Below are 26,103 nucleotides of genomic sequence, written 5' to 3'. Positions count from 1 at the left end.
CATGCCCTTTTAGCCCTCAAGGTCCTTTCTAGTCATGTAATTATGGGTTTGCTCGTTCTTGTTTACTCAAATACTCAAAACAGAATTTGATACTCAAATACTAAGAGGCTGTAGGTGGCTATTGTAGTGAGCATTGATAGATTTATTTTGGCAGTTTTGAATTTGAATATAAAATTAACATTTTATATTTTATCTTTCCAATGAAGGGCTTCTACCACTAATCCAATTTGTCTTGGCATTCTTTTCAAATTTTATTTCGTCTTTTTCTTCTGTTCCTACTTACTTTCCTTTTTTTTCCCTTTTTATTAATTTCCCCTTAGTGGTCTTACCCCTTGTGGTCTGACCATTTTTCCTGAATGTCTGCCTTTTCTTATCTCATTCCACTGTTTTACTTTGGATTTCATGGCTTTTGTCCCTCAATTCTTTAGTGAAAAAATACATTAGGAATTGTTCTTTCTAAAATCCTATTTTGACCTGATTGTTTTCAGAAAAACAAGACCACTTGTGGACTTCCTCTATTGTAAAATGAAGTGCTGGGATTGGGTTCATGCTTCTTAACTTTTTTATGATGGCAGCTTAATTGCTGACAGCATCCAGTGCTGAACTCACTTTCATGGGTACCTGGTAAGGGATGTAGGTCGTGTTTCTTCACAACATGGTAGCTGTAATCTTCTTTTTCTGTTCAAATTAGAAAGCAAATTGCATTGCAAATGATATAATGTCATAGGGATAATCTTAAATTTATCCTCATTATTTATATGTCAATTCTTTGAAAATTTTAACTATTATTAGTAACATAATTTTCCTGTGGCTCAATTGACTATATCCACTGGACTAAATGATGTTTAATAAATATCATTTTCAGCTACAACATTAAATGCTTCCAGAAATAGTGTTCAATAGAGGAGTGAACCTAATAGTGTCAGTAAGATCAGGCAATTTATTTAGCTTCACATCAGCTTAAACTCTGAAAACACCATTCTTGTCTTCATTTACACAGTATATGCGTTTTTGGACTTCATTGGCCTTATTCCTTTTATCTTCTCATTTTCTACCTCTCCACTAGCACCTCCTGACCTTATTTCTCTGCTTGACCTAGATTGAATGGATGATCACCTGCATTACTCTCTTGCCTAAAACCTTCAACATCTTTAAACTTCTGTATTTAGGTCACCTGGATTCAGAAACTCAGAACCCCTGGATCAATTCCCATTTATCATCTCATTTTCTACATCAGGGGTGCAAAGTGCTGCTGGATAAGAGACCACAACTACACTGATTGTATTCCTGCAAGTTTGTTCTTCATTCTCAGCTTTTAGCCATTTAAGAAAACAAATGTACCCACTCTCACTCTAGTTGTACCCACTCTCATTCAACTACTGGTTGCCCCACTGCTGCATTACTACTCTCAAGCCTTTCTTCCAACTTCTTACTCTCACTCTCCCGGATCATTTTGTCTGATTTATCAACAGAAATGGAAAGATCAAATATAACTTTCCTAAACCTTCTACTCTGTTCCTCGTGAGCGACTTACGTCCACCTTCATTCTCCCAATGTCCCCTGGCCTCACAAGATGAGGCAGCTTTATTCCTATTGAAGGCTAGACCCTTCCCTTTGCTGTTCATCTTATCCACTCCCATCTTCTTTATCCTTGTATCCTCTTTATTGTATCGCCAACCTCTTACTGTCTACTAATTATTAATAAACATGCTCAGTTGTTGCCCATATGAAAGAAGGAAGGAAAGAAGGAAAGATAGGAAAGAAGGAAAGAAACCTAAAACCAAAGAGCTATCACCACCGCTACCCCCTTTGACCCTGTGACCTCTTCTGGTTTTAACTGTCTTCCACCTTCCTCTAGGAAGAACTCTCTCGTCATTGTCTCCATTTTTTTGTTTCCCACTCACTTTTCAACCCAATGAGCTCTTTGACTCTTTGTTCCACCGCCACAGTGGCATAGCTAAAGACAATATAATGTCTGCATTGTACTGTCATATCCCTTTCTGTGCTCAGTTTGACACTTCCAACCATACACTCCTTGAAATTCACCTTGCCTTTGGCTTCCATGACCTCATTGCTTTTATTTCTCTGACATTCCTTTTCAGACTCTTGTGACTACCTCTGAAATGTTGATATTTACCCCTGGACTCCACCTTGAACCACTGCTATTTTGCTACCAGTATATGTATTGAGGATTTGCGAGTCTTTACCTCCGGTCCTAACCTCTTCCTTTTGCTTCAGAGGTCAGGTCATGCTCTATGTGTGTTTCTTAGAGCTACCTCAAAGTCAGCATGGCCTTTGCTGAATTCATCAGTTCCTCCACTTTCCCAAACTGGTTTCTTTCTCTATTCCTTCTGAATTTTAGAATGGTTGGTTTTAAAAGTTGATAGCTGCAGTAGTTTCAGAATCCTAAAACAGCACACTGTTTAATAAAAATGTAGTGTAAACTACATATGTAATTCAAAAATTTCTGGTAGCCACATTAAAAAAATAAAAGGAAACAGATGAAATTAATTTTTACAATGAATTTTATTTAGCCCAATATATGTAAAATACCATTTCAACATATAATAATTGCTTTACATTAATGAGATGTTTTGCATTCTTTTTTGTATTAAGTTTTCAAAATTCTGTGTTTATTTGGACACTTATGGCACATCTTAATGGAAATGAGTTTGTAGGGCTCAACCACCATGTGTGGTTAGTGGCTAATGGCTGGTAGCTAGTTCTAGTCTTTCCCCTCACTAATCCTCCTCTCATTCACTACCAAATCTGGTTGATTTTACCTCCTAGATATTTCTTCAGTAGGTCCATTTCTTTTCAATTTTATACATTATGGCTTTGATTCACATCCTGGCCATATTTCTCTTGGGATATTGCAATGGCTTCTATAACTTAGTTTCTCTGTTTCAGGGTGCATGCAAGATCCATTGAAATGCAGGACACTATAGTAGGATATCTACTGATATATATTTTTAACCAGAAAATAAGGAAAACAGCTCAGATTCATATTTAACAATTATTTATTGTACATATTGATATCAGCACCTTTGCTCCGCATCTCTGATAAAATGAAATAACTAGTATATTTTATTGAGTGGTATGATTAGCATGCTATTTGTAAGCTTTGGTAGGGTGGGGTAATGATCTCAGTGAGAAATAATTTAACCAGCTCCTTCTTAACTCAAAACTATTAAATAGATGTGATCATTTACTCTAAAGAAAATAAAGTTTTGATTGTATGTGTACATACATGGGCTTCAAACTTCATTATGAATGAGAAGCACCTTGGCAACATATTTAAATGTAGATTGTTGGGTTTCATATATACCTTGTGATTCATTTGGAATGGTAGGTGGCCCAGGAATCTATATTTTTATAAAGCATTTGAATGATTGTAATATAACTTCTAGAAACTATACTATATTAGTCTGTTTTCATGCTGCTAATAAAGACATGCTTGAGACTAGGAAGAAAAAGAGGTTTAATGGACTTACAATTCCACATGGCTGGGGAGGCCTCACAACCATGGTGGAAGGCAAAGAGGGACAAGTCACATTTTACATGGATGGCAGCAGGCAAAAAGAGAACTTGTGCAGGGAAACTCCCATTTTTAAAACCATCAGAACTCTTGAAATTCATTTACTATCACAAGAACAGCACAGGAAAGATCTGCCCCCATAATTCAGTTACCTCGCACTGGGTTCCTCTCATAACACATGGGAATTGTGGGAGTTAAAAGTCAAGATAAGATTTGGATGGGGACACAGCTAAACTATATCACGTACTTTGAGCAGTAGTCTGTTCTTTGTGAAGTAGAGAGTTAAAAAGCCATGGAGAAAAGTGCACTAGCTCAGACCTGAGAGGGATGCTATATGGGGGTTGTAAAAGCAACAGCACACTGAAATGGAAATTGGGCACCAGGGCAATGCTGAAATCGAGAATCAAGAGTAACAAGGGCTGGTAATGAGGAGAGAGTCTTGGAAGATCAATGATGAGAACCTTGGTCTATTCCATAATTTCTCTCGGATTGGCCTTCCTTCTTCAACTACAAAAGTTGATAGTAATATAAAAATGAAATCTGATTATTAGTGTATTTTCATCTTCCTTTAGTAACTCACACTCAGTTTTTCAATAAGTAATTTTTAAATATTTCAGGATGTCAACATATTGAGTAATTTGAGTGTAGGACAGTTTTTGACTTTAAAACAATATCATACAATTGCATTTAGTGTTTCATTTCTAGTTCTATGACAACAAAATTATCTTGTATAGAGGACATGGTAAATGGTGCCATCTAAAAAACAGAATTTAACTTCAGAATAACTCTGAGGGGAAAAAACCCTACATTTTTCTTAAATACCATCTATAAATAATTTCTGTCAAATCTATAATCCAACTTGTTAATGTTTTAAAACTTCAAAACCATTTAAAAATTTTTAAAAAGATGCTACATGTTTTGTAATATGGCAGAGAACAACCAGAAGATTTAAACCTCATAGATTTAAAATTTTACAATATGCTGTTCAAATTATAAATTAGGACTGTTAAAAACACCAAACTTTTCTTTTTAGTGTATTATTTCATCTTTTTCCCTCAATGAGCCTTATTTAGGGATAAGAAGGGGCTAATTGATTGAATTGAATTTCTTCTTTTTATCATTTGCTGGCAGGTCTCTGGTGGAAATCTTAATGAGCTGCAAACCAGGCAAACAAATGGGCAAGTAGGCTGGAAGGAGGGAAGGGACAGTGGATACGGAGAGTCTGTTGTTTATCCAATCAACTAAATATGTTTTAATTGTAGCAACAATGCCATAAACAGGCCTGACACAGTCTATTTGATAACCTCACTTTCAGTCACTCCACTTCCATCATCGATGAGTCTGAGATTTTTATTTCATTCATTGACAGGAGAGACTTCCCTCCACTCATCTGTACTTTTGGTAGATAAGTTCTCTTGAATAACTCAATAGGAGTTGAGTTTGGAGGGAAAATACTGTTCTTATTGCAATTAATATCTTGTTTTTAACTTCTCTTGGTCGGATATCTAATCTGCATTGGCTTTTGTTAAACTAAACACCTTTGCTGATTTCTGCTTTTTCGTAGGTGATTCGCAAGGGGTGGCTTACCATCAGCAACATTGGCATCATGAAAGGGGGCTCGAAGGGATACTGGTTTGTCCTTACTGCAGAAAGCTTGTCCTGGTATAAAGATGACGAGGTAAGTCACAGAGAGTGACAAAGTTTTCTTATTAAAGTCTTTCTCATTTTAAGTTAATTGATATTATTGTACTATGCAATTTTTAGACACCAGTGGTTCTCTTTCAGTAAGAGTAAACTTGGAATATTTGTATAAAAATGCACTGTTATTTTCTGATAGATTTAAAATTTTATAGTATTCAACCAAATTTCTTTTTCTTTTTTATTTATTTATTTGCTGTAACCATTTTTGCTTACCTGAAGAAATGGATTTAGGGGTCAAAGTTGAAAACGTCCTTATTTATAATTATGTCAAGGTACTGGTACAGTGAAAACAATTTTCATTAAATAAAGTGCTAAAAGACCTAAGGTAATAGGACATTTTAAGAGTGAAATTAATAATATTGATGTAGAGTTAATAAAGCATTTTGGAATTGTTCCTGTGACATCTGTCTCAAATGAAATGGAAGGCTTTTGAGAATGTCCACATCAGTAGTCTTCAAGTGAGTCTCAGATCATTGTTTATACAAATTTTGTTTTTTGAGAATTTGATATCTATGTAAAAGCATGAATTATGGTAATTATAGTGTTCTGGTTCATGTTAGATGTTAATAATTTTGGTCCTGTGACTTACTACTCATTTAAATTTGATAGCTATAAAAGTGCAAACAAAAAACTCATATTAGTCTTACAGAGCCATTTAAGTGCTAGAAATCGATACCATTAAATGTGAGGTAGGACGGATAGAAATTAAACTATCTTGAAATTTTTAATAGCCCTGGTCTGACTTGATAATTCTTTGGTACTTATAATGCAGCATGCAAACATTAGGTAAGAATACTCTGTGATAGCAAAACTATGTGCAGGTGAGATTGTCTCAATTACATGAGACCATAAAGGGCATGCCTTTCAAAGCTAAAAGTTTTTCCTATCTTGGCCTGACATCTTCTGAAGGTATTATAAAGTGACTTTGTCATTCCTTGAAGGAAAGTTTCATGTCTTATATAATTTTTTAATTTCTCAAGCACTCTGTGTGTCATAGTATGTTGATAAATATTGGATGATTGGTTGATTGCCACTAAAATTTCTGCAGTAAGGGAAATGAAATCCTATAGAAATGTCCAAACAAAATTGCTGTTTAAGAGCTTGTATTTAAATTGTTATGTCATTGACCATAGTCAAAAGTAGATTTGGTCATTGTGATAGTCTGAGGATTAGCAATGGTTTCTTTTCTGTACTGGCTGCTTAGGTATCTCTGTCATTCTGTGGGAAGCTCTAGTTTTAAAGTTCATAGCTCAAGGAGCTCAGATACCCTCCCCTAGATGTAAAAATTACTAAATAGATGATCTTCTTTGCTGTTCAGTTGTAATAAGGTATCTTCTGTTAGGTATATTTCCTCCCCCAAGGATTTAGATGATAATTGATGTGCACTTAAATATGTGTAAACCGTGTGACCTTTCTCAGTTATACAGGGTCACAGAAAATATTTTACTGAGGAATCATAATAGTGTTGGCTAGTGTTTTACATATATTAATTAACCCATTTAACCATATTCAGCCCTAACTACTATTATTCCTATTGTTGGATGAGAAAACTAAAAATAAAACAAAACCTTTTTAAAAAAGTCTTTTCTACAGGACTGTTTTACTTATTGCAGAACATTTAGTCTTGGCCAGGATAACAAACTTACCAAAGTCACACAGCCAATTCGTGGCAAAGCAGAAATTTGAACCCAGGCTATTGAGCTCCAGAGCCTATGCTTTCAACCACAAATGAAGGCAAGAATCCCAGAGATGCCTGGAGTTGTCCAAGCCAACCTCATCCCACAGAGAACTTATGAAGATGATTTTCAGGCATCTCAGCATTGACATGTTCCTGGGTGTTAGCAGCAGAGACACTGAAGACTCTGGAGTAGGCACTGCTGTTGGAGTGTGGCATTAGTCTGGCTGTGTGAGTACTGAAAATAAGCCTGTTGGAAGGCACAGGATGCTCCCTGTAGGGAAGGAAGAAGCCTTGAGAGCTTGGTGAGCTCATGGTTATTGGCTCATATCCTCTCCTCCAGATTCAGGATAATTCTTTATAAAAAAATCACCTGACCTTGTAGCTTCCAGATGAGTACTTGATTACAACAAATGGAAAATAAATACACACAGTTATAATATTAACTAAATGCCATGAACATTCTCACTCTGTGTGCTCTGTATGAGCTGTGTATGAGCACACAGAGTGGTTAATGTTAAAACCAAGGTATGGTATAGAGAGTCGTTGGGGCAGGGGAAGTGGGAATGACCCTTGAAATAAAATGGAATGACTTAGATGAAGAAACTCTGAGAAAGTGTAGTTTCATCCATTCAGATCATTTTAAGAAAGAGGAAGTGACAAAGTTACTGCTCTATGGAGCTAACAAGCAAGTAGACTATAATACAGTATCAGATAGTAAATGCTCTGAAGAAAATAAAACCAGATATTGAGTTAGAAAGTGACAGGGAGGAGGTCTTAGGTTTGGATGATTGGAAGGAAGTACTACTTGAGCAGAGATTGAGATGATGAGCTGTGCAGAAGATTTTGCTGAAGAATATCACAGGTAGAGGGAAGAATAAGTGTAAAATTCCCTGGAGATGGGATCCAACAGGAACTCTGTGGCTGTAACATAGGAACAGTGGGGGAGAAAGGCAGAATATAAAATCAGAGGCACCAGCGGATGGGGGCCTTATCAGTCCCTACCCAATGGTCCTTGGATTTTATTCCAAGGACAATTGAAAGTGATTGAGTGTTTCAATGTGTGACATAATTGGATTGATGGTTTAGAAAGATTATCCTGGCTGCTCGGTTGTGTGTAATAAGTGGGATTGGATGGATGTGTGGAGGGAGTGGGGATGGATAACATGGAAGAAGGGAGACCAGCTTGGAATCTCTGACCATGGTCCAGGCAAGAGAGGATGGTGGCTGGGTAGTAGCTGGTGGTGAGAGTGAAGAGCGCTTAAGTTCAAGGTAGCAAATATATGGTCTATACACAGCTACAATTGAGTGATTAGCTACTGTTATTCATTCAGAACTCTCCTCAAGAAACAAGATAGGATGTAGTCATCATTAAGATGATCATTGAGACTGAAAGCTGGCCTTTGTGGATTTAAGCAGGTATAATGATTAGGGAGAATGCTACTTGTAATCAATGATGATCTTGATTATGATCATCATAATGGCTAACAGTTATTGAGTATTTATTTCAGTGAGCACATTATTTACATTCTCCATTTTAGAGATGAGGATTGAGGCTCAAAGAGAATAAGTAACTTAGCCAGTTGCTAAGTGTCAGTGCTATGCTCTTAATCATCTGAACATTTCCCAACAATTATTTCTGAGCACTTGTTATGTACCAAACACTGTCCTAGTCAGTAAGGATAAAATGATTAGCAAGGAATTCATGGTACCTGTTCTTATGAAGCCTCTTTCCCAATAAAGCAAACATACAAATAAATGGGAAAACCTATCAGATGCTGATTACAGGCTAAGAAGAAAATAAAGCCAGTGATGAGCTGACATAGAAAGTGTCTGGGATAGAGGACACAGGTTGGGGGGGAACTTTACACTGGGTGGCCAGAAACGGTTTGTATTAATTTTATGAGGCAGGATTGAGCCTGATGAATTTAAGGAACTTAATTAAGACCAGTGTGACTGGAGCAAAAAGAGAAAGGTACTCTAAAGATTAGGATTTTCGTCTTAAGAATGATGAAAAGTCTTTGAAGTTTTTAAGCTGGAGAGTCACATGATAAGATTTAAATTCTTTACTGATTCCTTTGGTTACCTTGTGGGGAATGGATTGAAAAAGGGCAAAACTGGATTGGGAATTACTAGAAAGCTATTGCTTTCTACGTCTATTGTGGTCTGCATGGATAATGGTAGCTTGGGCTAGGGTGAGTTGTTGGAATTTGTAAAAATGAATGGATTTAAGAGATGCTTTTGGAAGCTGAAAATTGACATGGTGGAGGAGGTCAGAGTCAACCCTGTGAACACTATTCACACTCCTTCATAAGTTGTTTAGTTAGCCAAAACTTATTTTCACAAAAGTCCTAATAAATATTGAACTTTAATCCACCTGTAGTTCTCATCACACATGCTAAGAGTTCTAGGAAACGGTAAGCCTCCTGAGACCAGGAGACATTGTTTGTTCCCTATTCTACCACCAGAGGACACAGCACTGATAGGAGGCCCTAACTATTGATTAAATGAAGGTGTCACTGAGAAAATAAATGAATAAATGCGGCATAATAATTAATCTTGTCCTGACACATTCAGTGTCAAAATTAAATTATTAAATTATGGAATAAAATTACCATTAAAGGTAGATTGTCTTAAATTTTGTTAATTTTCATCATTGAAGGTTAGTTTTTTGGTTGTTGTTTTTCTTGTTTTTTTTTTTTTTTTTTTTTTTTAAAATCCTCTGACTATATAAATGTGACTTCCTGGATTGAAAATCATTTAAACAGAAAATTAATTTCCCAATGTTATTTTCATACATTGCCCATATATGTTGTACAGTTTTGGAGAGGGATTTAGAAAACAGCAAGATGTGATAATAAAATAGAAACTATCATTTCAAAAGTTTTTTAAAATGGATTTTTGATCTAGATAATTTTACATCAATAGTTCAAAATCAGATTTGGAAAAAATGATGGCTTTTCTTTAACATGTGTCTAAAATGTAAATTTTCGGAGAATGGGAGACTGATTAAAGGAGAAAAGAGCCTTATTTTTCTTAAAACTAATGAGAAATTTGTTTTAAAAATACATAAATTTATAAATTTTAAGAGATAATTAGGATCTCTGAAGAAAGGGGACTGTTCATTTATGTATAATATAAGCAATTAGTCAATGTTTATTGTAGTTCTGTAGCCCAGTGTGTAAAGATTAAAATCATAATGAGTTACTCTTAGGCAAGCAGAATAATGCAACATAGGCATTTCCAGTGGAAACCTACTAACCTTACACTAGTGAGGAAAACCCAACATCTGCATTGAAATAAGGACATTCTTTGGACTCTTAAGAAATTACAGCCTTCATTTTTGTGGGTTGAAGTGTTTGGATAACTTGATAAGGAGATTATATAATTCCCTTATAGGGATATTTACTTAGCATTGTTTTTATTTTGTAACAATAACAAATGACAAATGTAACTTCAGAAATAGGAAACAAAATGACAATTATATCCCTGGATGATCAAAGTTGTGAGATCAAGAAGTTATAGAAATATTCAGCTTTCTTTCTCGTTTCACTTATACTTTTAAGATTGTACATATTTCCTACCAGATCTGCACATTCCCTGTGGTGGAGGAGGTCAGTGTCGACCCTGTGAACACTATTCACACTCCTTCACAAATTGTTTAGTTAACCAAAATTTAGTTTATTTTTACAAAAGGTCCAATAAATATTGAACTTTAATCCACCTATATTTCTTAAAATTCTGCATGATCTTGATTGTGTATTTTTTTTACATACATAAACTATCTGATGTTATTCTTTTTTAATATAGGATTATTTCATACAAATATTTCCATGTTCTGACATTATCTAAAAATTTATAATTTTGAAGAAAGAGTATTATTCAATAAACCATAATGGCAAGTCCTATTCCAAATTTATTAAAAATAAGTTTAGATTCAAACACACTCCCCTATATGCATTATTTATGCTAAAAAAGTTTATCCTGCAAGAGCAATATTATCCTTCATATTACCGTTTCCCAGAAGAGAAAAATTTTTAAATGTGCCTCATTTAATGACTTTTAAATACATACAAAGCATTCTTTTAAGCATTTTTTGAAAATTGAATAAAAAATGTTTAAGAAAAAAAGTGTTAACTTTATGTTTTAAGGAAAAATATTGAAAATGTTATCTGGAGTACCTCCCTTTAGGATGACACTGCTGCCGTCCTAGCTTTCCTTTGGAGTTGGGAGGACGAGTGTAGTCTCCTTAATATTCTGGCTAGGTCATTGTCTCATTCTGGGAGCTTTCAAGCACTCTCCTGAGACTGCCTTACAAAGTCCAGTAGAAATATTCTGTATGTGAACTCCCATAGACAGCATTTACAACAGGTTGTACAAGGTATTTACGATTGGGTAGAACGATGTTGATATCCTGTGAGTCATTTTTATATTGTCTTCCTGTTTATATTCTAAATTTTGTAAGTATTGTTTAGGACTTTATTTGCTAGTCATGGGATTTTATTTAAGGTAAAAATCCACATTGTGCAATGTATCTTGCAGAAGCAGAAGTGAATTTTAGCAGCTGACATATAGCCATAAAAAAGATTGTTTAAATGAGAGAAATTATCTTTAATCATATTTTCGCTTTGTAGTTTTGCCCCATCATTCAGCTTTTTAATTAAATAAACTATAATGTTAGGTTTGATTAAAATATCATTGTTAGAAAATTTGAAACTCGTGGGGCTTTTAGCCTTACGACTGAGACTTCCATTTTAAAAATAAAATAGCTGAATAAAAAATAGTTTGCTTTAGTTCAGAATACATACATAAAGTGTTTAATTATTAAATGTGAAAAAAGTTTTGAGTAGCCTGTGTTACATTTTTTTAAGCTTGACCAGAATCTTTCTAAGAAATATGAAAATTAATTTTAAATACTGAATCTAAAACATGTTAATGAACTAAATCAAATTGAAGCATTTCTAATTTTATCTATCTTCCCACCTTTTACCCTTAAGTATTTAAAATATTCATAGACAAAAGCCATCCCTTATCATTTCACTCCAGTTAACAGTGCATAAACTGAAGTTTGGATATTTTCTCAAAAGATGTGGCAAAATATATATTTCAAGTGCATTAACCACTTTCCTTAAGCTTCTGAAGATAAATGAGTTGCCTGAACATCTCAAGAGCTTGAAAGTTTGTCGTGATGGAAGGATAGATTGCAAGTGAACGTGTTGGCCTTGTAAATTCTACTCCTGGAACTGTAGCATAAGCGTCTTCTTAAATAAAGAATGACGCAGTCATAAATTTATGTATACCATGACACTTGGAAATATTAAAGTTTCAACTTTCCATATGTCAAAAGAGGAGAAACGGTTATTTTGATACAGTTGAATGTTATGTTGGAAATAGTAGTCTTTTCATTGTATTTTTCCCAGACCCAGACTGGCAGTTAACTCAAAGTACTTGATCCTTTGGAATACTCTTTTCCTCCCATTTCTTCTGTCTTTCCACCCTATCCCCTTCAAAAAAAGTCATGACATAGAAAACCATACTTAGTTTATAGATGAGTATTCTTAGAATAATGTATTCTTTGTCAAGCATCAGACTGAAGTTATATTGTTTTGTTATATCGAATTTTTATATTGATGTGGTGCTGCAAAGCCGTGTACAATAAATGTCAAGGGTAGTGATTTACTGACAACAATTAGGAAAAGAGCACTATAGAATGCACAAGAACATTTTCAGAAATGGGTTTTATTATATTCCATAGGCACCACTCACTTTACTTTTGGTGGGTTTTAATATTTGAATCAAAATAATACATAGGAGGTAAGTATTAAACCAACAGATTAAAGCCCCAGGTCCCCGAGCCCCTCATTTTGGTTGTAGCTCTTGGTGTAGATGCTATCATGTGAGGGCTGCTTTCTTTCAATGGCTGGTTGTCATTCAGGCTGGGTTGTCATGTGACTGCCTGTCTGTGCCTGCTGTACAGGTGAGCGGATGTTCTGCACAGCAAGTGTAGACAGGCAGACACATGACAACTCTGTCCAGCCAGGCCCTTGGTTCCTTCAGGTTTCCTTTGCTCATAGATACAATCAGCCTGTGTTCCAGATTTGGTGATTTTGGAGAATAAGGGGAAAGGGAGAAAAATACACAATATAATTAAACATTAAAACGTTATGGAGCTAAAAACAAGTTAGACTTTTGACTTTATTCAGAAAGTACATTTATACATTTATTCCAAATGTGCTAACATGGATAATTGGAATAGCAAAAAACTCACATTAAAATTTTAAGGAAGAAAAGAGATTAAACACAAGGTTTATTCTTAAATTCAATTCATATTATTACTGGCCCACATGTAGTCAGAGTTCAGAGTGATTGAACCAGTGCTTTTCCTCTTTGCAAAAAACTGCATATTTTAATACTGAAGTTAAAGATAAAAACTATGTTTATACATGTTTCTTTTAGTAGATAAGTACCATAACCTTGCCCATGAAAAAGAAAATTATCATTTACATGGAAATGGCAGCCTTTTCAAAATAATTAATGAGCCTAATGTATTTGGCAACCCAAGCTACTGACTTTGGTATCTGATGCTTTGATAATAGGATTTTACAAGGGAATATGTTTTTACCAATTATATGTTAAACGCCAGGAACCTATTTAAATGTCTCATTTTCCTTTTAAATGAAGTTTGTAAGTGTGAATGTGAAATCAAATTAAAGGCAGTTGAGAGCTTAACTTTTCCACCTCTTAATTAACTACAGGGTCATGCTGTGAATCAACAGGGCATAAACTAGAAGGTTGTTATTCACAGTGATGCTCAGAATGTGTTTTGGATATAGTTAGTACAATATAGTTACAAAATAGTGCCTTAAATACAGAAAAGTCAAATTCATTTTATATCCAAAAATTAAAACCAGATCCTTTGAAAATTTTTCTTCTAATTTATATAAGAGCTAATAGTGTTAAATATACATATATAAAATTTAATTCTGGTGAGTCGAGAATAATTCTACTATTTTAATATCAATTATCAACTCACATGTATAGAAGTATTAAGCAAATTCCCCTCCCCTTTTAAAAACAAAAATAACCAAGTAGTCAAAATTCCAGTAAGTAGAACTTCTTAAAAAATACAGTATTGTCCAAGGATTGTATAATTAGAAATTTTCTCAAAGAACTTTAAGAAAAACACATAGTTTGTGATTTGTCTTTAATTGTAAAATTCTGAGAAAATAGCAAATACAAATTTAATGGAAAGCAAAATAGTTTTTAGATACTGAGAAAATGACAATTTTCTACAAATCTGAACTTTTATGCAGTGATTAGATAAGGTAATGTTTTAACAAAAGCTAATAAGTGCCATTTTCTGTACATTTACGTAATTTCGAGAAAGTAACTTTCTGATTGTCTTTCTGGCCATCACTTCCAAGTAAAGGAACTTTTTTTTCTTGACAGAATAAAAAACATGAGTAAACTTGGCTGCTATTTAAATAATTACAAGTTCAAAGTATGCCAAAAACAAGTGCCTTAAAATACTATTGTGTTATTGTTGCTGCATTCAGTGCAACAGAAAGTAATTATAGAGTGATTCACTTACAAAGATATCTTGGTAGAAATTAAAAAATTACTGTAATTCTGTATAGCTTTTCCTCTCTCTCCCATAAATAATTTGATCCAGTTAACTCTGCTCAATTAAAGGAATGATGCATGCAACCTGAAAAAATAAAAAGAAATATTTGTGAGTTTGTATGTCATGCTTTAATATAAAACAGTTTTATTAAAGTAAGATATACATTTTTTTTTTTTTTTGAGCCAGAAAAACCACGACAGTTTTTCAGGGGGAAAAAAATCTTGCTGAAAATGATTGTTCTTTTCATAAGGCTTTTGGACGATTTATGTTTCTGATAGATTTTAAAAACAACCTTACAGTAAGTATGTGACATATGAATACTTCATAGGTATGTTAAACCTGCCCCTAAACTTGTTAAAAAGACGAAAGACTAAAAAACTTACTGACTTTTTTTAATCTCCCAAATTATAGGTTGAATAGTTTATTATTCCTTAAAATGCTAGCTAAAATATAAAAGAGTTATTTATATTATCATACCAGGTAATTTTTAGTATGTTTATTATACCTCATTTTCTTTTTGTCTTTTATTTCTTGTCTTAAGGAAAAAAAATGTAAGAAAAGAATTATCTTCTATGTTTTCTGTAGTAAAATTAAACCAAAGCAACTCCAGGAAACTGGCTGTCACGCTAAGTCAGAAAATTCAAAATGAAGATTTAATTATTTTTCCTAATTTACTTTGTTATCGCTGTTAATTCTGATAAAAAAATTATTCATAAGAGACCTTTGAAAATGGGTAAATATTTATATCTACATAATTTACAAAACATGAAAGTAAAAGGGGATTTGAAGTAAGAAAGTTTCAATCTTAACTCAGGAATTTCCTGTCTCAGGTTAAAGCCTGACCTTCTAGTTATTTTAAGCCAGGATTTCTGAGTGATGGTCTCTTAGTTATTATTTTGACGTTATTGTGATGGGTGGGCTATTCTCCAGAGAGCAGAGTGAAATGCATTGTTTATAAAGAGCAGATCCCTTTTAGAGTAAGTGAAAGCTTTGGCGTCTCTTTAGCGAGCATGGACGCTTGTGGATGAGTGAATTTTTTTACATCACCAAGTTGTACTTTTTAGTTTCATAACAGCTTAAGACTTCAAAAAAAGTGAGAAAAATTCTTTCATTAGGATTTTTATGCCTAAACTCTTTCCCACAGAGTGAAATACTTGGGTGGTCTGTAGGCAAGAGGTGGGGGTAGATAGTATATTTGGTCTTTTACAAACAAACATATTATCTGGGCCGAAAGCCTGAATGCCAAGCAGGAAGGATATTAAGCCTATTGACTAACTACAGGGAAGTGATCAGCGTGAAACTTCGTCCCATTGTAAACAATCTGTCTTTGATTTTGAGATCTGTGGCCTAAAAAAAAAATGGGTTTGAAAATTTAAGTCCATTGTTTTAGATTGATCCTTTTTCAATTAAGAAATTATGGTGTTGAAGCTAAGGCTCTGAACTTCCTTTCTCTTAAATGGCGGAAAAGTCCTTTTAACCCAGTACCTAGTCCAATTTATCAATCATTCACAGGCTAACATGAAAAATAATTATGAAATTTCTATGGAAGGTAGTTTGGACAGACCTTGAAAACAATTTTCTCTTCATGACCATGTACAATGTTTAATTTTAATACACTTACCATTATATCCAGGGGTAGTTTTAGTTGAAGATGTTCACTGTTGGTTAGTTTCCTCTGGAATAGATTCCATGATCCCTAAAATATTTGTATATCTCCTTATAAAGTAATATCAAAATGAAATTAAACATTTTTCTAATTTACCTGGATTTAGATACGGCTATGATGTATCTAAACGTGGGCATGTGTACTAGCACATAAACCACAACCACAATCCTGCCTTCATTCAGCAGAGTTTTATAAAATAAACTTACTTTTGATCTTTAATTTAGCCCATGTAATTGAAAAATAAGTACTATTCCTTTTTCATTTGTTAAAAGTTTGCCTCAAAAATAAGACATTAGAACAACACTGAGCAGGGACTACTTGGTTACCCCTTTACAAAGTAATTCTTCTATTTCTACTCCTGTACTTATGCCAAGGGGAACCTTTATGTCCCATCTATCTCCAGACTAAAAGTCATCCTGAGGGAGAAAATAGGTGAGGGACCAGTAGGGATTCATTTCATGGAAACAGAAAGACTATTTAGCATGAAGAAAGAAATTTAAATTAAATATACATTAAATGAAAGCAAATTATGAAATACAATCATTTCTAGAGTAAAAAGTAACCCAGAAAATTTGAGAAAACTTAAACATTACCAAAGTAACTTCTGAGCTATTTTTCCTTTTCATTAATTGTATCAATTAGAAAAAATATATTTCTTGGAAAAATTAGCTCCTGTAAGTTACTTTTTTTTTTAGTTTTCCTATGTAAAAGAAACTGTGTAGATTTTTAATATCTCATTTGTTCTATTAAACATAATTAACATGGAACTCTCCAAGTCACAATAGAAAATGAAAGGAAGATTTTACTGTATCATCTAAGTGAAAGTAGCTAAATTTCTCCTTGCTGTTAATATTTTAACTAAGAATCATGAATAGATAAGAATACTTATGTGTTCTTTATACACATTTTGGTGTGATCAGAAGGGTAATTTAAAAAAATAAGTTGTTTTGACAAAAGAAAACTTAGGGAATCTTTTATAATAAAATACTTTGCTAAAGAGAACTTGAGTCAATTTTTGAATTGTTGCAAAATGTATAATTTAATAAAGAATTTGTTCAGGAACCACTGTAACTTTAAATAGTTTAAAAGAGGACGAAGAGATTACATTTTTTTTTACAACCCCTGTAGAAGAGATGTTTTCATTATATAGAATTGTTTGGGAATAGAAATAAATAGGGGTTAAGAGAATTAAGGATGAGGCAATAACATTTTTCCAGAACTTTCTTTAAGAGACCCACTAATGTTCAGCACAGATCACATTGCAATCCAGACTTTCTCTATTATTTTCTCTATTAAGGTTTCATTCAGCTTGAGGGTTTTATTCCCTCCCACCTTCCTCCCCCTCTCCCACCCTCCTTCACCTCCAGGACAGCTGGAAACTGACCAAAGAAAACTCCTGCCTTCGTTTACAAATTCCTTTTTTATCAGTGGTTTCTAGACAAAGTGCCTTATCATTTTAAGTGCTCGGGAAAGCGGAAGCATTGGAAACTGTAGGCAAGAGGGCTCAGCTGAGCAGCAATTATCAACCATTCTTTGATTTAAAAAAAAATGTAAAACAGAGATGTTTACAGGAGTATCTAAAGATAGATGTTTTTATTCCCCGATTTACTCAGTTGCTAACTCAATAAGTTGTGGGTTGGTGCTCTTCTCTGGGCAAATCCCAACTGCATTGTCTGGTAGGCAAAACTTGGCAGGTTCTTCTTTTATTGTTAGGTACTATTATTCCTGGTGTTTATATTATAGCAGGAAATCTTCAGAAAATCACTATCTATGTAGCATTTAAAAACCAGCTACTGTTCTCTACCTTGGGGAAAAATGACTTCAGTCCTGGGATGTTAAAACTTATACACACAGCCTTTATCCATGTAAGTTTTTAAGTCTCTGAATTATTATTAAACAATTCAAAAGTAGCCTCATTAAACTCTTCTTAAGTGGCTGGAGTGAATTTTTTCATATTTCATTTTGAAGTGGGAAAACTTTTACACTTAAGAAAACACTTGAATTATCAATCTTCAGAAATCAAAAAACAGTAAATCGCTATGTACCACACACTTCTGCTCTTTTAAGATTAAACACATCTCTACCCATCACACATATACCTTTGTTTCCCTCGCATGTTAACACAAATCACAGGCTCCCCACCTAGGTTCCCTTGGTCACAGACCAGGTGAGCAGTCAAGAAGGCCTTACCCGCTGGTCTTCCCTTCGGTGGTCTTTTCTCAGCAGTGTCCCGAGGGCTTCTTGGTCCCTCGTGTGGAAAACCTGTGAAGAAAAAGACTGGACATGAGATTCAAAAAAGGAGCAAACAAATGTCTTCTCCTTGGAAACAGCCCATTTTGTCCCCAGCAGTTCATGGCGTTGCTCTCCCTTGCCCAGTCTAACCAATGTGCAGACTACTGTACAACGGCATTGTCCTGAACAGGTAGTCTGAACACTGGGGCGACGGAGCAGGATCTCCAGAAGCTTCCTTCTATGTACTTAAAATCCTCTCCCAGTCCTCAGGAAAAGCCTCCCTTCCTGCACCAGGGGTTGCATTCAGCTTTCCCCCCTGAATTCTGCTGCGCTGACTGAGACACACTCAAGGGCTGTGATTTCCAGTCTTGACGTGGCACATTTGCTGCAGACTGGGGAACTGGCAATGAATTTAGGACCAGGAAAAGGGGGAGGGCTGGGCTGGAGAGTCCATATATGGGATGATGTCACCCTGGGGAGGTTTGGGTATGCGCTGTGCCGCTGGAGAGACCGCTAGAATCGCCTGCTCTCAGACATGGGTCTGTGCATAAAATGGTACCAGATGTTTTAGTGTAACGTTAAGCAGTCATTTCATCTTCAGGCCAGATTTTTTTCCTCAACTGGGCAGGAAGTGGGCCCCAGTATGGAAAAGCTGTAAAAAAAAAAAAAAAAAAAAGAGTCAAGATGTACAGTTCGGCTGTGGCCAACTGAAAGTGAGTTACTGTAGAAGTACAAATTTACTGTCTGACCCAGGCTGGAGAAATAATTTGAAGATAGATGGTAGATAAAATAGTAAACAGAAAGTTGAACACTGGAAGGCAGAGCTCATTTGGAAACCTTTCTGAGCTTTCCTGTGGCATTTTATTTTCTGGTATTTCACTCGTCAAAAGGGGCAGATAAGTTCTCTCTCTCTCCCTCTCCTCCACCCCCTCTTCTCTTTCTCTTTCTCTCCTTCTCTCTCTCTCCCTCCTTCTCCTGTCTGTTGGATCTGTCAGCAGCTTGCAGGCTGCTCTAGACTTGAACAGTAATTATAGCAACTTCCTGAAAGTGAAGCCCCCATGAAAAGTCTGGAGAAATGTTCTTTGTCATGGCCTCTACATGAGTAATTAGTTCCACATGTGGCCTTCCTAGTTTCCCTCAGCTATTTTGGCTGGCTCTCTGAATGCTGTGCTATAGTTTGACCTAAAGAAACTTTAAAGTTTTGATTTCAAGCATCCACTATGAAATAGCAACTCAGGTCTTCTAACAAATCGCCTCTGAGAGATCCATGCTGTTAGGTATAACATTGTTTTTCACTGGTAATTCCTGATTCTGTTTTGATACTTTTGTTTTCATGGTATTCTGTGGCTTAGTTTTATCTCTGGTTAACTAAATCTGTTGAAATTTGCCAAGTACTTTTTGACCAGAGGTTATAAGATATCAGCTCACTGGCATCAACTTTTCCTTCCCTGTTGTGGCTGTTTTCAATTATATATACTTTTGAATATTCTGAATATGTAGTTCTCTCACTTTCCCTCCATAGGATTCTGATTAAAGCTAGAGCTGCCTCAAACAAAAGCTTGATTAATTTCCCTTCTAAAGACCAAAATGTAAGAAAATTTCTAGGTAGCTTCCAAATTTAATTTGACTAACCAAACTAAGAAACCTAGCATTCTTTAAAGAAGTACAGCCAAAGCAATCCATTTCTACTGGCCTTCTGAAATGCTTTTCAGAAGTAGAAAGATAAGTGCTGCATTGTATATTTCAAAAAGCTTAAGTGAGTACTGACCTAAAGCATTTGCTTTTCATAAAATGGCCTCTTTTGAATTATCAAATAGCACACTCTAAAGAGTTCAAAAGTTATGACAAGGCCTTGTTATCTTGTGAGAAAGATTAAATAAGATAAACATGAATTATCTGGCATCTTAGGATGGAATAGAGATTAGCACTGGGTACATCATTCACAGAAACATTTATATCCTCAGCGAGAGTCAGAGGAATGACTTTATATCACTGTACTTTTGCTTCCATACTTACGTCTTCAGGGCCTATTCAGTAGAGCTTGCACAGGCGCCACAAGACTCACCTCCCTTTTTTCTTTGTCACTGCTTCCATATTATTGGAAATGATGTAAGTGTGACTAAATACAATCTAATAGTTGTATTAAATGTGGATACCAGCTCCATTCTTTTTAAAGTATCTGTGTGGTTACTCACATGAAGTCCTCCTCATAGAGGAGCCATGAGCCACTTGAGCCAGTAGTCAGCCAGCATTCCAGGTGTAGACCTGCTTCTGCCACCTGGCAGAAAGTGAAAAGCCTTTCTTCTGCCCACTTCCATTTATGTCCATGAGACATGCCTTGGAAATTTTTGTCAAGCAAACAAGAGGTGGTTCTGATCAAATTGCTCCATGATTTCACCTTAGCTCTCAAATGGTTCTACTACCTACACCAAATAGGGATCTTACAATATTTCAATCAAGAGACTTAACTTTATACTTACCTTCATGACTTTCAAAATATCTTAAGGAATTTTCTTCAGAGACAGCTATAAAAATTGAGTTCCTCTTAAAATATACATCCATCTCCTTGGGTTTCTAGTTAATTGTAGGGTTTGAGGGTGCTATTGCCTCCACATAGTTCAACAAGTATTTATTCTTGGCTGTTCATGTACTAGTCACAATACCAAGGACTGGGCATACAAAGATTAGGATCTGACTGCTGCCCTCAAAAAGCCCACACTTACATAAAATGTTAGGAATACTCATCTGTGACCAAGTGCAGTTTAAGAAGTCGATCATTCTGCTCTGAAAAGTCCGGGGCATTGATTTGGAAATGGCTTAATGACTTTCCTTATGTCTGTAAAGTTATCACTTGAATACCCAAAATGTATTGGGCCCTAGAAGGCAAAGTTAGATGTGACAAATACTTGACTTTGAGGAACTAAAGTTATTTAATTTGCTTATTTCAAAAGTTGTTGGCTAAAGTGATTATTGAATCAATAGATGGTTTTGGGTGACTACAAAATTTACTCTATTTGAAAGTGTTATGAAAAGAAAACACTGTTTCAGTTGGTTATTGTTCCCAATCTTGGCATGTTTTTATGACTTTGGAAATTCTCAAATTGAAACCAGGACTGAGGCTTCTTTCTATGTACCTCTAAAGGGGCAGAGTTACTAGTGTTTACAATTATTTTGTGATATCCAGATATGCATACTTCAGCTAATATTTACATAGCCTTAAATTTTTTTTGTTACAAGACTAATGCACAAGTTCAAACAATAGAGAGGTATGGCAAGAAAAAAATCATTATTCCTTCCAACTTCTTAACCCTTTCTGTCTTCCCAAACTAATGGTAATTGTTTGGCATAATTCCTTTGACTACTTTCTCAGCTTCTTTAAAGATTACAAAATCTGTTAATGTATAATGTATTAGTTTCTTGTAATAACCTGTAGCTATCCCCATTTTATTGATGATTAAATCAAGGCTCAGAGAGCTTAAACATTACTTCATCAGAGTACACAAATGGCAGAACTCAGATTTTTTTTTCTAACGCCAATGCCTGTGCTCAGAAGAATATTGTCAGCTTACAGAAACAACTTGTTCCCCTACCGAATCTTACAGTGCTTATATATCCGGTTATTAAAATGCCAATTAATTATCTGCTGTGCTTTCACAGTTTTGTACGAGATGTTACCTGTACTAGTTGTTATTTTATGTATTTGAACTTTTTTTTCCCACATAAAATATAAGCTAATTGAAGGCAGGAACAATATCTTTGCATTTTCTTTGGCTCATAGTAGACCATTGAGTAAACTTTTAAAAGAATGAGTAAAGAGCTATATGGTATACATGTGGTTTCTGCTCAAATATTTGTCATGATAATAGCTTAAGAATTAAAGCCCTATTTTAAAAAATCATGAAGAACAATGTACATTTAATATTTATATATGTGTACTGCAGCTACAAACCAAATTGGACTATTCTTTTTAAAATAAATGTAAACATTGAGCCAACCATATTTCCTTGCTAATTTTTGGCCTTCTAATTTTCTGGAAGCATCCTGTGCAGCTATCAGTCATACAATCTTGTGTGAAAAGCAGGATCTAACCAAGTTGTAATGTTTCCTTTCTTCTTGTTTTCTCCTTTCTAGTTTGTAGCCAAGATAAAAATCTAGCTGACCTTAGTTCATTGCAAATTAGAGAATATAGCCCCACTTAGTCAGGCTTTATGTTGTGTGGATTCGCACTTTTTTTTTAATTGGAGGCAGTGCAGTCCCCTAATCCCCTGCATTTCCTACTTTGTTAGGGCCCAAAGGACTAGGTAAGTTGTAGCTAAGCATTCCACTTTTCTCCCTTTGCCTGAATCACAAACAAATGGCTGCCCTCAAATCACTGCCGTGTAAGTGCCTTCTTAGACAGAGATGTAACATCAGCCTGTAAAATAGAGAGAAATATTTCAGACGAGTAAGAGATTTTCCTTCAACAACTGAAAAAGAAGTTAAGGTAGAACAGCTATAAATCATAAACTTAATGCAACTGAATTTACAATCTTCAGAACGCTTACAAAGGACGAAGATTGTGAGAAAATTGATTTTAAAAACATACATTTATGGATGTATGTTTTGTTTTTGCCTGTCTCTAAAATTTCCATTCCTGAGTCTGTTTATTTAGAAATCAGCTCCTAACCAAAAGCAGTATATATTTTATGAACATTCTTTCCTCAAATCAATTGAGGAAGATAATGTTACATCCTTGAGTTTTACTAACCACTGGCGAGCACGGCAGCCATTTTTATATTTCAGTAACATAATACATCCAGCAGACAAATCTTAAAACCTACTCTGTTGGATACCAGTCACAAGAAGGTAAATATATGATTTATGACTCCAGTAAAATTAGAAGCACTGTCTTGAAATCTTTAGGGGAAGACAAGTTAAAAGGATCAGAAAATTGTTGCTGGCCTTTTCAGGCTGATTTTAAGTGAGAGCATAATAGGAGTGTAGACTGCTGCCTGCTTCCACCCTCAAAAACTGACGAGCATCATCTGAGTGCTATGTGCTACAGGCTCCCATTGAATTCCATGTTACAATCAGACTTTAAAATGAGGACTGGTTACCTTAGACAAGAGAAACATGGTGTCCTCAGGTCACCTGACAATTTTAGAATATTGACTCCTGATGTCTTCTGGCAATACCAGTATTTTATTTCCTTGGTGTGACTCAAAATGAATATGTTGTGATATCCAAAAGAAAAAATAACCGTATGTGCATAATAAAAGGACTCAGAAACTACTTTTTTGCAGAGGCGGAGAAAGCACACTTTCTGTGGATAGGGATACAAGTTAAGCATAATGACTACAAGGAAGCATGTGTGTAAAGAGTTGCTTTCTGCTTTACCCAGAATACCTGCAATTTTGCAGTAGGTCATTTTAAAAGCTCTAAGTCTTTAAGTAATGATAGGCATACTTGTGTAATACATAGCACATTGTCTTTATTTTAGGATTTTAATCTTCTGGTATATATGAAAGGGGAAACCCAAATTACATGAATTTCTAAAAGGGTTTGATCCAACGTAAATCTGTTTAGTTGTGTCCATTATAGACACTTTAACTGAACAATTCTGTTCAGTTTCCAGATAATTTATTCCAGCTTCTAAGGACGTATGGGACCATATTAAAATACTTATATTCATGCCATCCTGGAAACTTGCTTTATATGTAAACTGATTCATGTTGAAAGGTAATTTACAGGTTGCAAATGAATATTAATCACCTATCTTTATAAACACTTATTTTAGTATTAATCAACTAAAAATGATTTCCATTTACCATTAGAATCAGATTCAATGCCACTTCACTGCCACTCAGGACGAGAGTACAAAAGGTATAGAGACAATAACATATACCATTTTCTGGTTTTAGGGGTTTGTTTTGTTTAATTAGTACTTTCTTTTGAGCATTTATTTTATGCCAGGGTCTGTGCTAGTGTCTTTCACATGTGATATAATTTAATCCAGCAATCCTGAAAGGCAGGATTTCCCCATGGTTACAGATGAGGAAGCAGAAGCTCAAGGAGGCAGTGTCGTGTGGGTATTCTGGAGCCAGCTGGCATGGGTTTGAATCCTGGCTTCACAGCTTGGTATGATGCTGCCTTGACAAATTATTTAACTTTTCTGAGCTCTGGTTTCCTTATCTGTAAAATAGGGTTTTCTGAAAATTAAATGGATTAACGTGTGAAAATAGCTTAGAACAGGGCCTGGCCCAGAGCTAAGCTTTATGCAGGTAAGGCTGCTGTGTCCCACAGCAGCCACCCAGCCTTTACCTGCTCACTGGCTATCTAGGTCTAGTGTCTCCAAAGCTCAGTCACAGCAAAGCAAACACTGTTCAGGAAGAAAGTATGCTCTTTTCCTCAAGGTGTTTATAATCTCAGTAAATAAATACATTGTGAGTGTGAAACAAGTGAAAATAGAAGACCACGCTTGATTCTGAGGGAAAGATAACAGAACTGTTTTTAAAAACACTGTAATGGAAGCTGATTTCTTAAAATAACCCTTTGGATAATCTTTTTGAGAAGCCATCATAACCTTTCTCACCCTTGAGGTTATCTGGTTTTATTACAGATATAGGGCTAGATAGATTGATAAATGCATCTAGATATACATGCAATTGTATGTACAAATGTGTGTGAGCATATATGTGTGTATATAGTATATATAAATATGCATATATATGTGTATGTATTTGTATATACGTTTAAAACAAACCAGATCATCTCTATATGAGAATTATTAACATCAAAATAAATTCTTTTCCCTTTTTAAAGTAATATTATTGTAAGCATAGTGTATATGCAATGCTTTCTGTAATCTTAAACGTTAGTTTTAGTGTATGCATATTTCAGTCTTTTATTTTTTTTAACTTTAACGTGTCAGAACTTCATAGCAATAGTTAACATAGAAATATTGGGTAAGCAATACCTTCATAATTTTGCAAATGCAGTGTTTTAGGGTATTGAATTCTATTCAGGTGGAGCTTTCACTGACTGCATTTAAAAACTACATACACATTTTGTGTGCTATTGGTTCATTTTTGTTTGGGGAACATTCACTTTACTCCCAATCTTCTGTCCTATAACAAAATGTTTTCCTCTGGTGCGCTTTACTTTGTTTCCATTTCTCCTCAGGTTCTTCAGGAAAAAGCTAGCCTTGGTTTTCATTGGCCAGAATGGCTTATGATTGCTTTTAAAATAATGTCTTATTTTGCTAAAAAGCTAGTAGATTATTAAATAATTATTTTTTCTTTAAAGGATTTGTACCCCATGGAGAATATGTGGAGTGGCCTCAGGTGCTTCCTGGCCAGTGTGTGTGTCAACAACTAGGGCAGGTGCTTGCAGTTCAACCTGCATGCATAGACATTTTCGGGGTCTCAGAAAGTTAGTACTGAGAAGTACTCAAATCGTTGTTTGTTTTTAAGTTTTCTGAAAAGAGAAAACCAGTGAGGATAAGTGGTATAAAAGGAGTCTTTTTTTTTCTTTTTTTTGAAACAGGCCTCACTCTGCCACCTAGGCTGGAGTGCAGTGGGGCAATCATCACACACTGCAGCCTTCACTCCTGGGCTCAAGTGATACTTCAACCTCTCAGGCTCCTGAGTAGCTGGGACCACAAATGTGCGCCACTGTGCCCGACTAAT

The 26,103-nt window shown here is 35.1% G+C and overlaps 1 protein-coding gene and 1 long non-coding RNA gene across 19 annotated transcripts in view; one reads left to right on the top strand and one right to left on the bottom strand.

Moving 5' to 3' along the window:
* Positions 1–26,103, top strand: part of DNM3 (dynamin 3) — a 551,570-nt gene that overhangs the window by 279,288 nt on the left and 246,179 nt on the right. For all 18 annotated transcript variants that reach the window (XR_013529537.1, XR_013529540.1, XR_013529536.1 and 15 more), the window contains one exon: positions 5,103–5,216. Coding sequence is in view for 12 of the 18 variants with exons in the window: in XM_035280126.3 (XP_035136017.1) it covers positions 5,103–5,216 (114 nt within the window). In the remaining 6 variants the exon portion in view is untranslated. The remainder of the gene's footprint in view (positions 1–5,102; positions 5,217–26,103) is intronic.
* LOC108588950 (uncharacterized) lies at positions 12,638–18,662 on the bottom strand. The gene is made up of 4 exons (XR_004736637.3): positions 18,395–18,662; positions 16,160–16,234; positions 14,506–14,622; positions 12,638–12,999 (listed from the first exon to the last, which is right to left on the bottom strand). It is a non-coding gene; the product is annotated as an uncharacterized LOC108588950 (long non-coding RNA).

The sequence above is a fragment of the Callithrix jacchus genome, chromosome 18, assembly GCF_049354715.1.
Source record: "Callithrix jacchus isolate 240 chromosome 18, calJac240_pri, whole genome shotgun sequence".
NCBI classification, from domain to species: domain Eukaryota; kingdom Metazoa; phylum Chordata; class Mammalia; order Primates; family Cebidae; genus Callithrix; species Callithrix jacchus.
The sequence above is the reverse complement of the archived record's forward strand: the minus strand, read 5'-3'. Positions and strand labels throughout refer to the sequence as shown.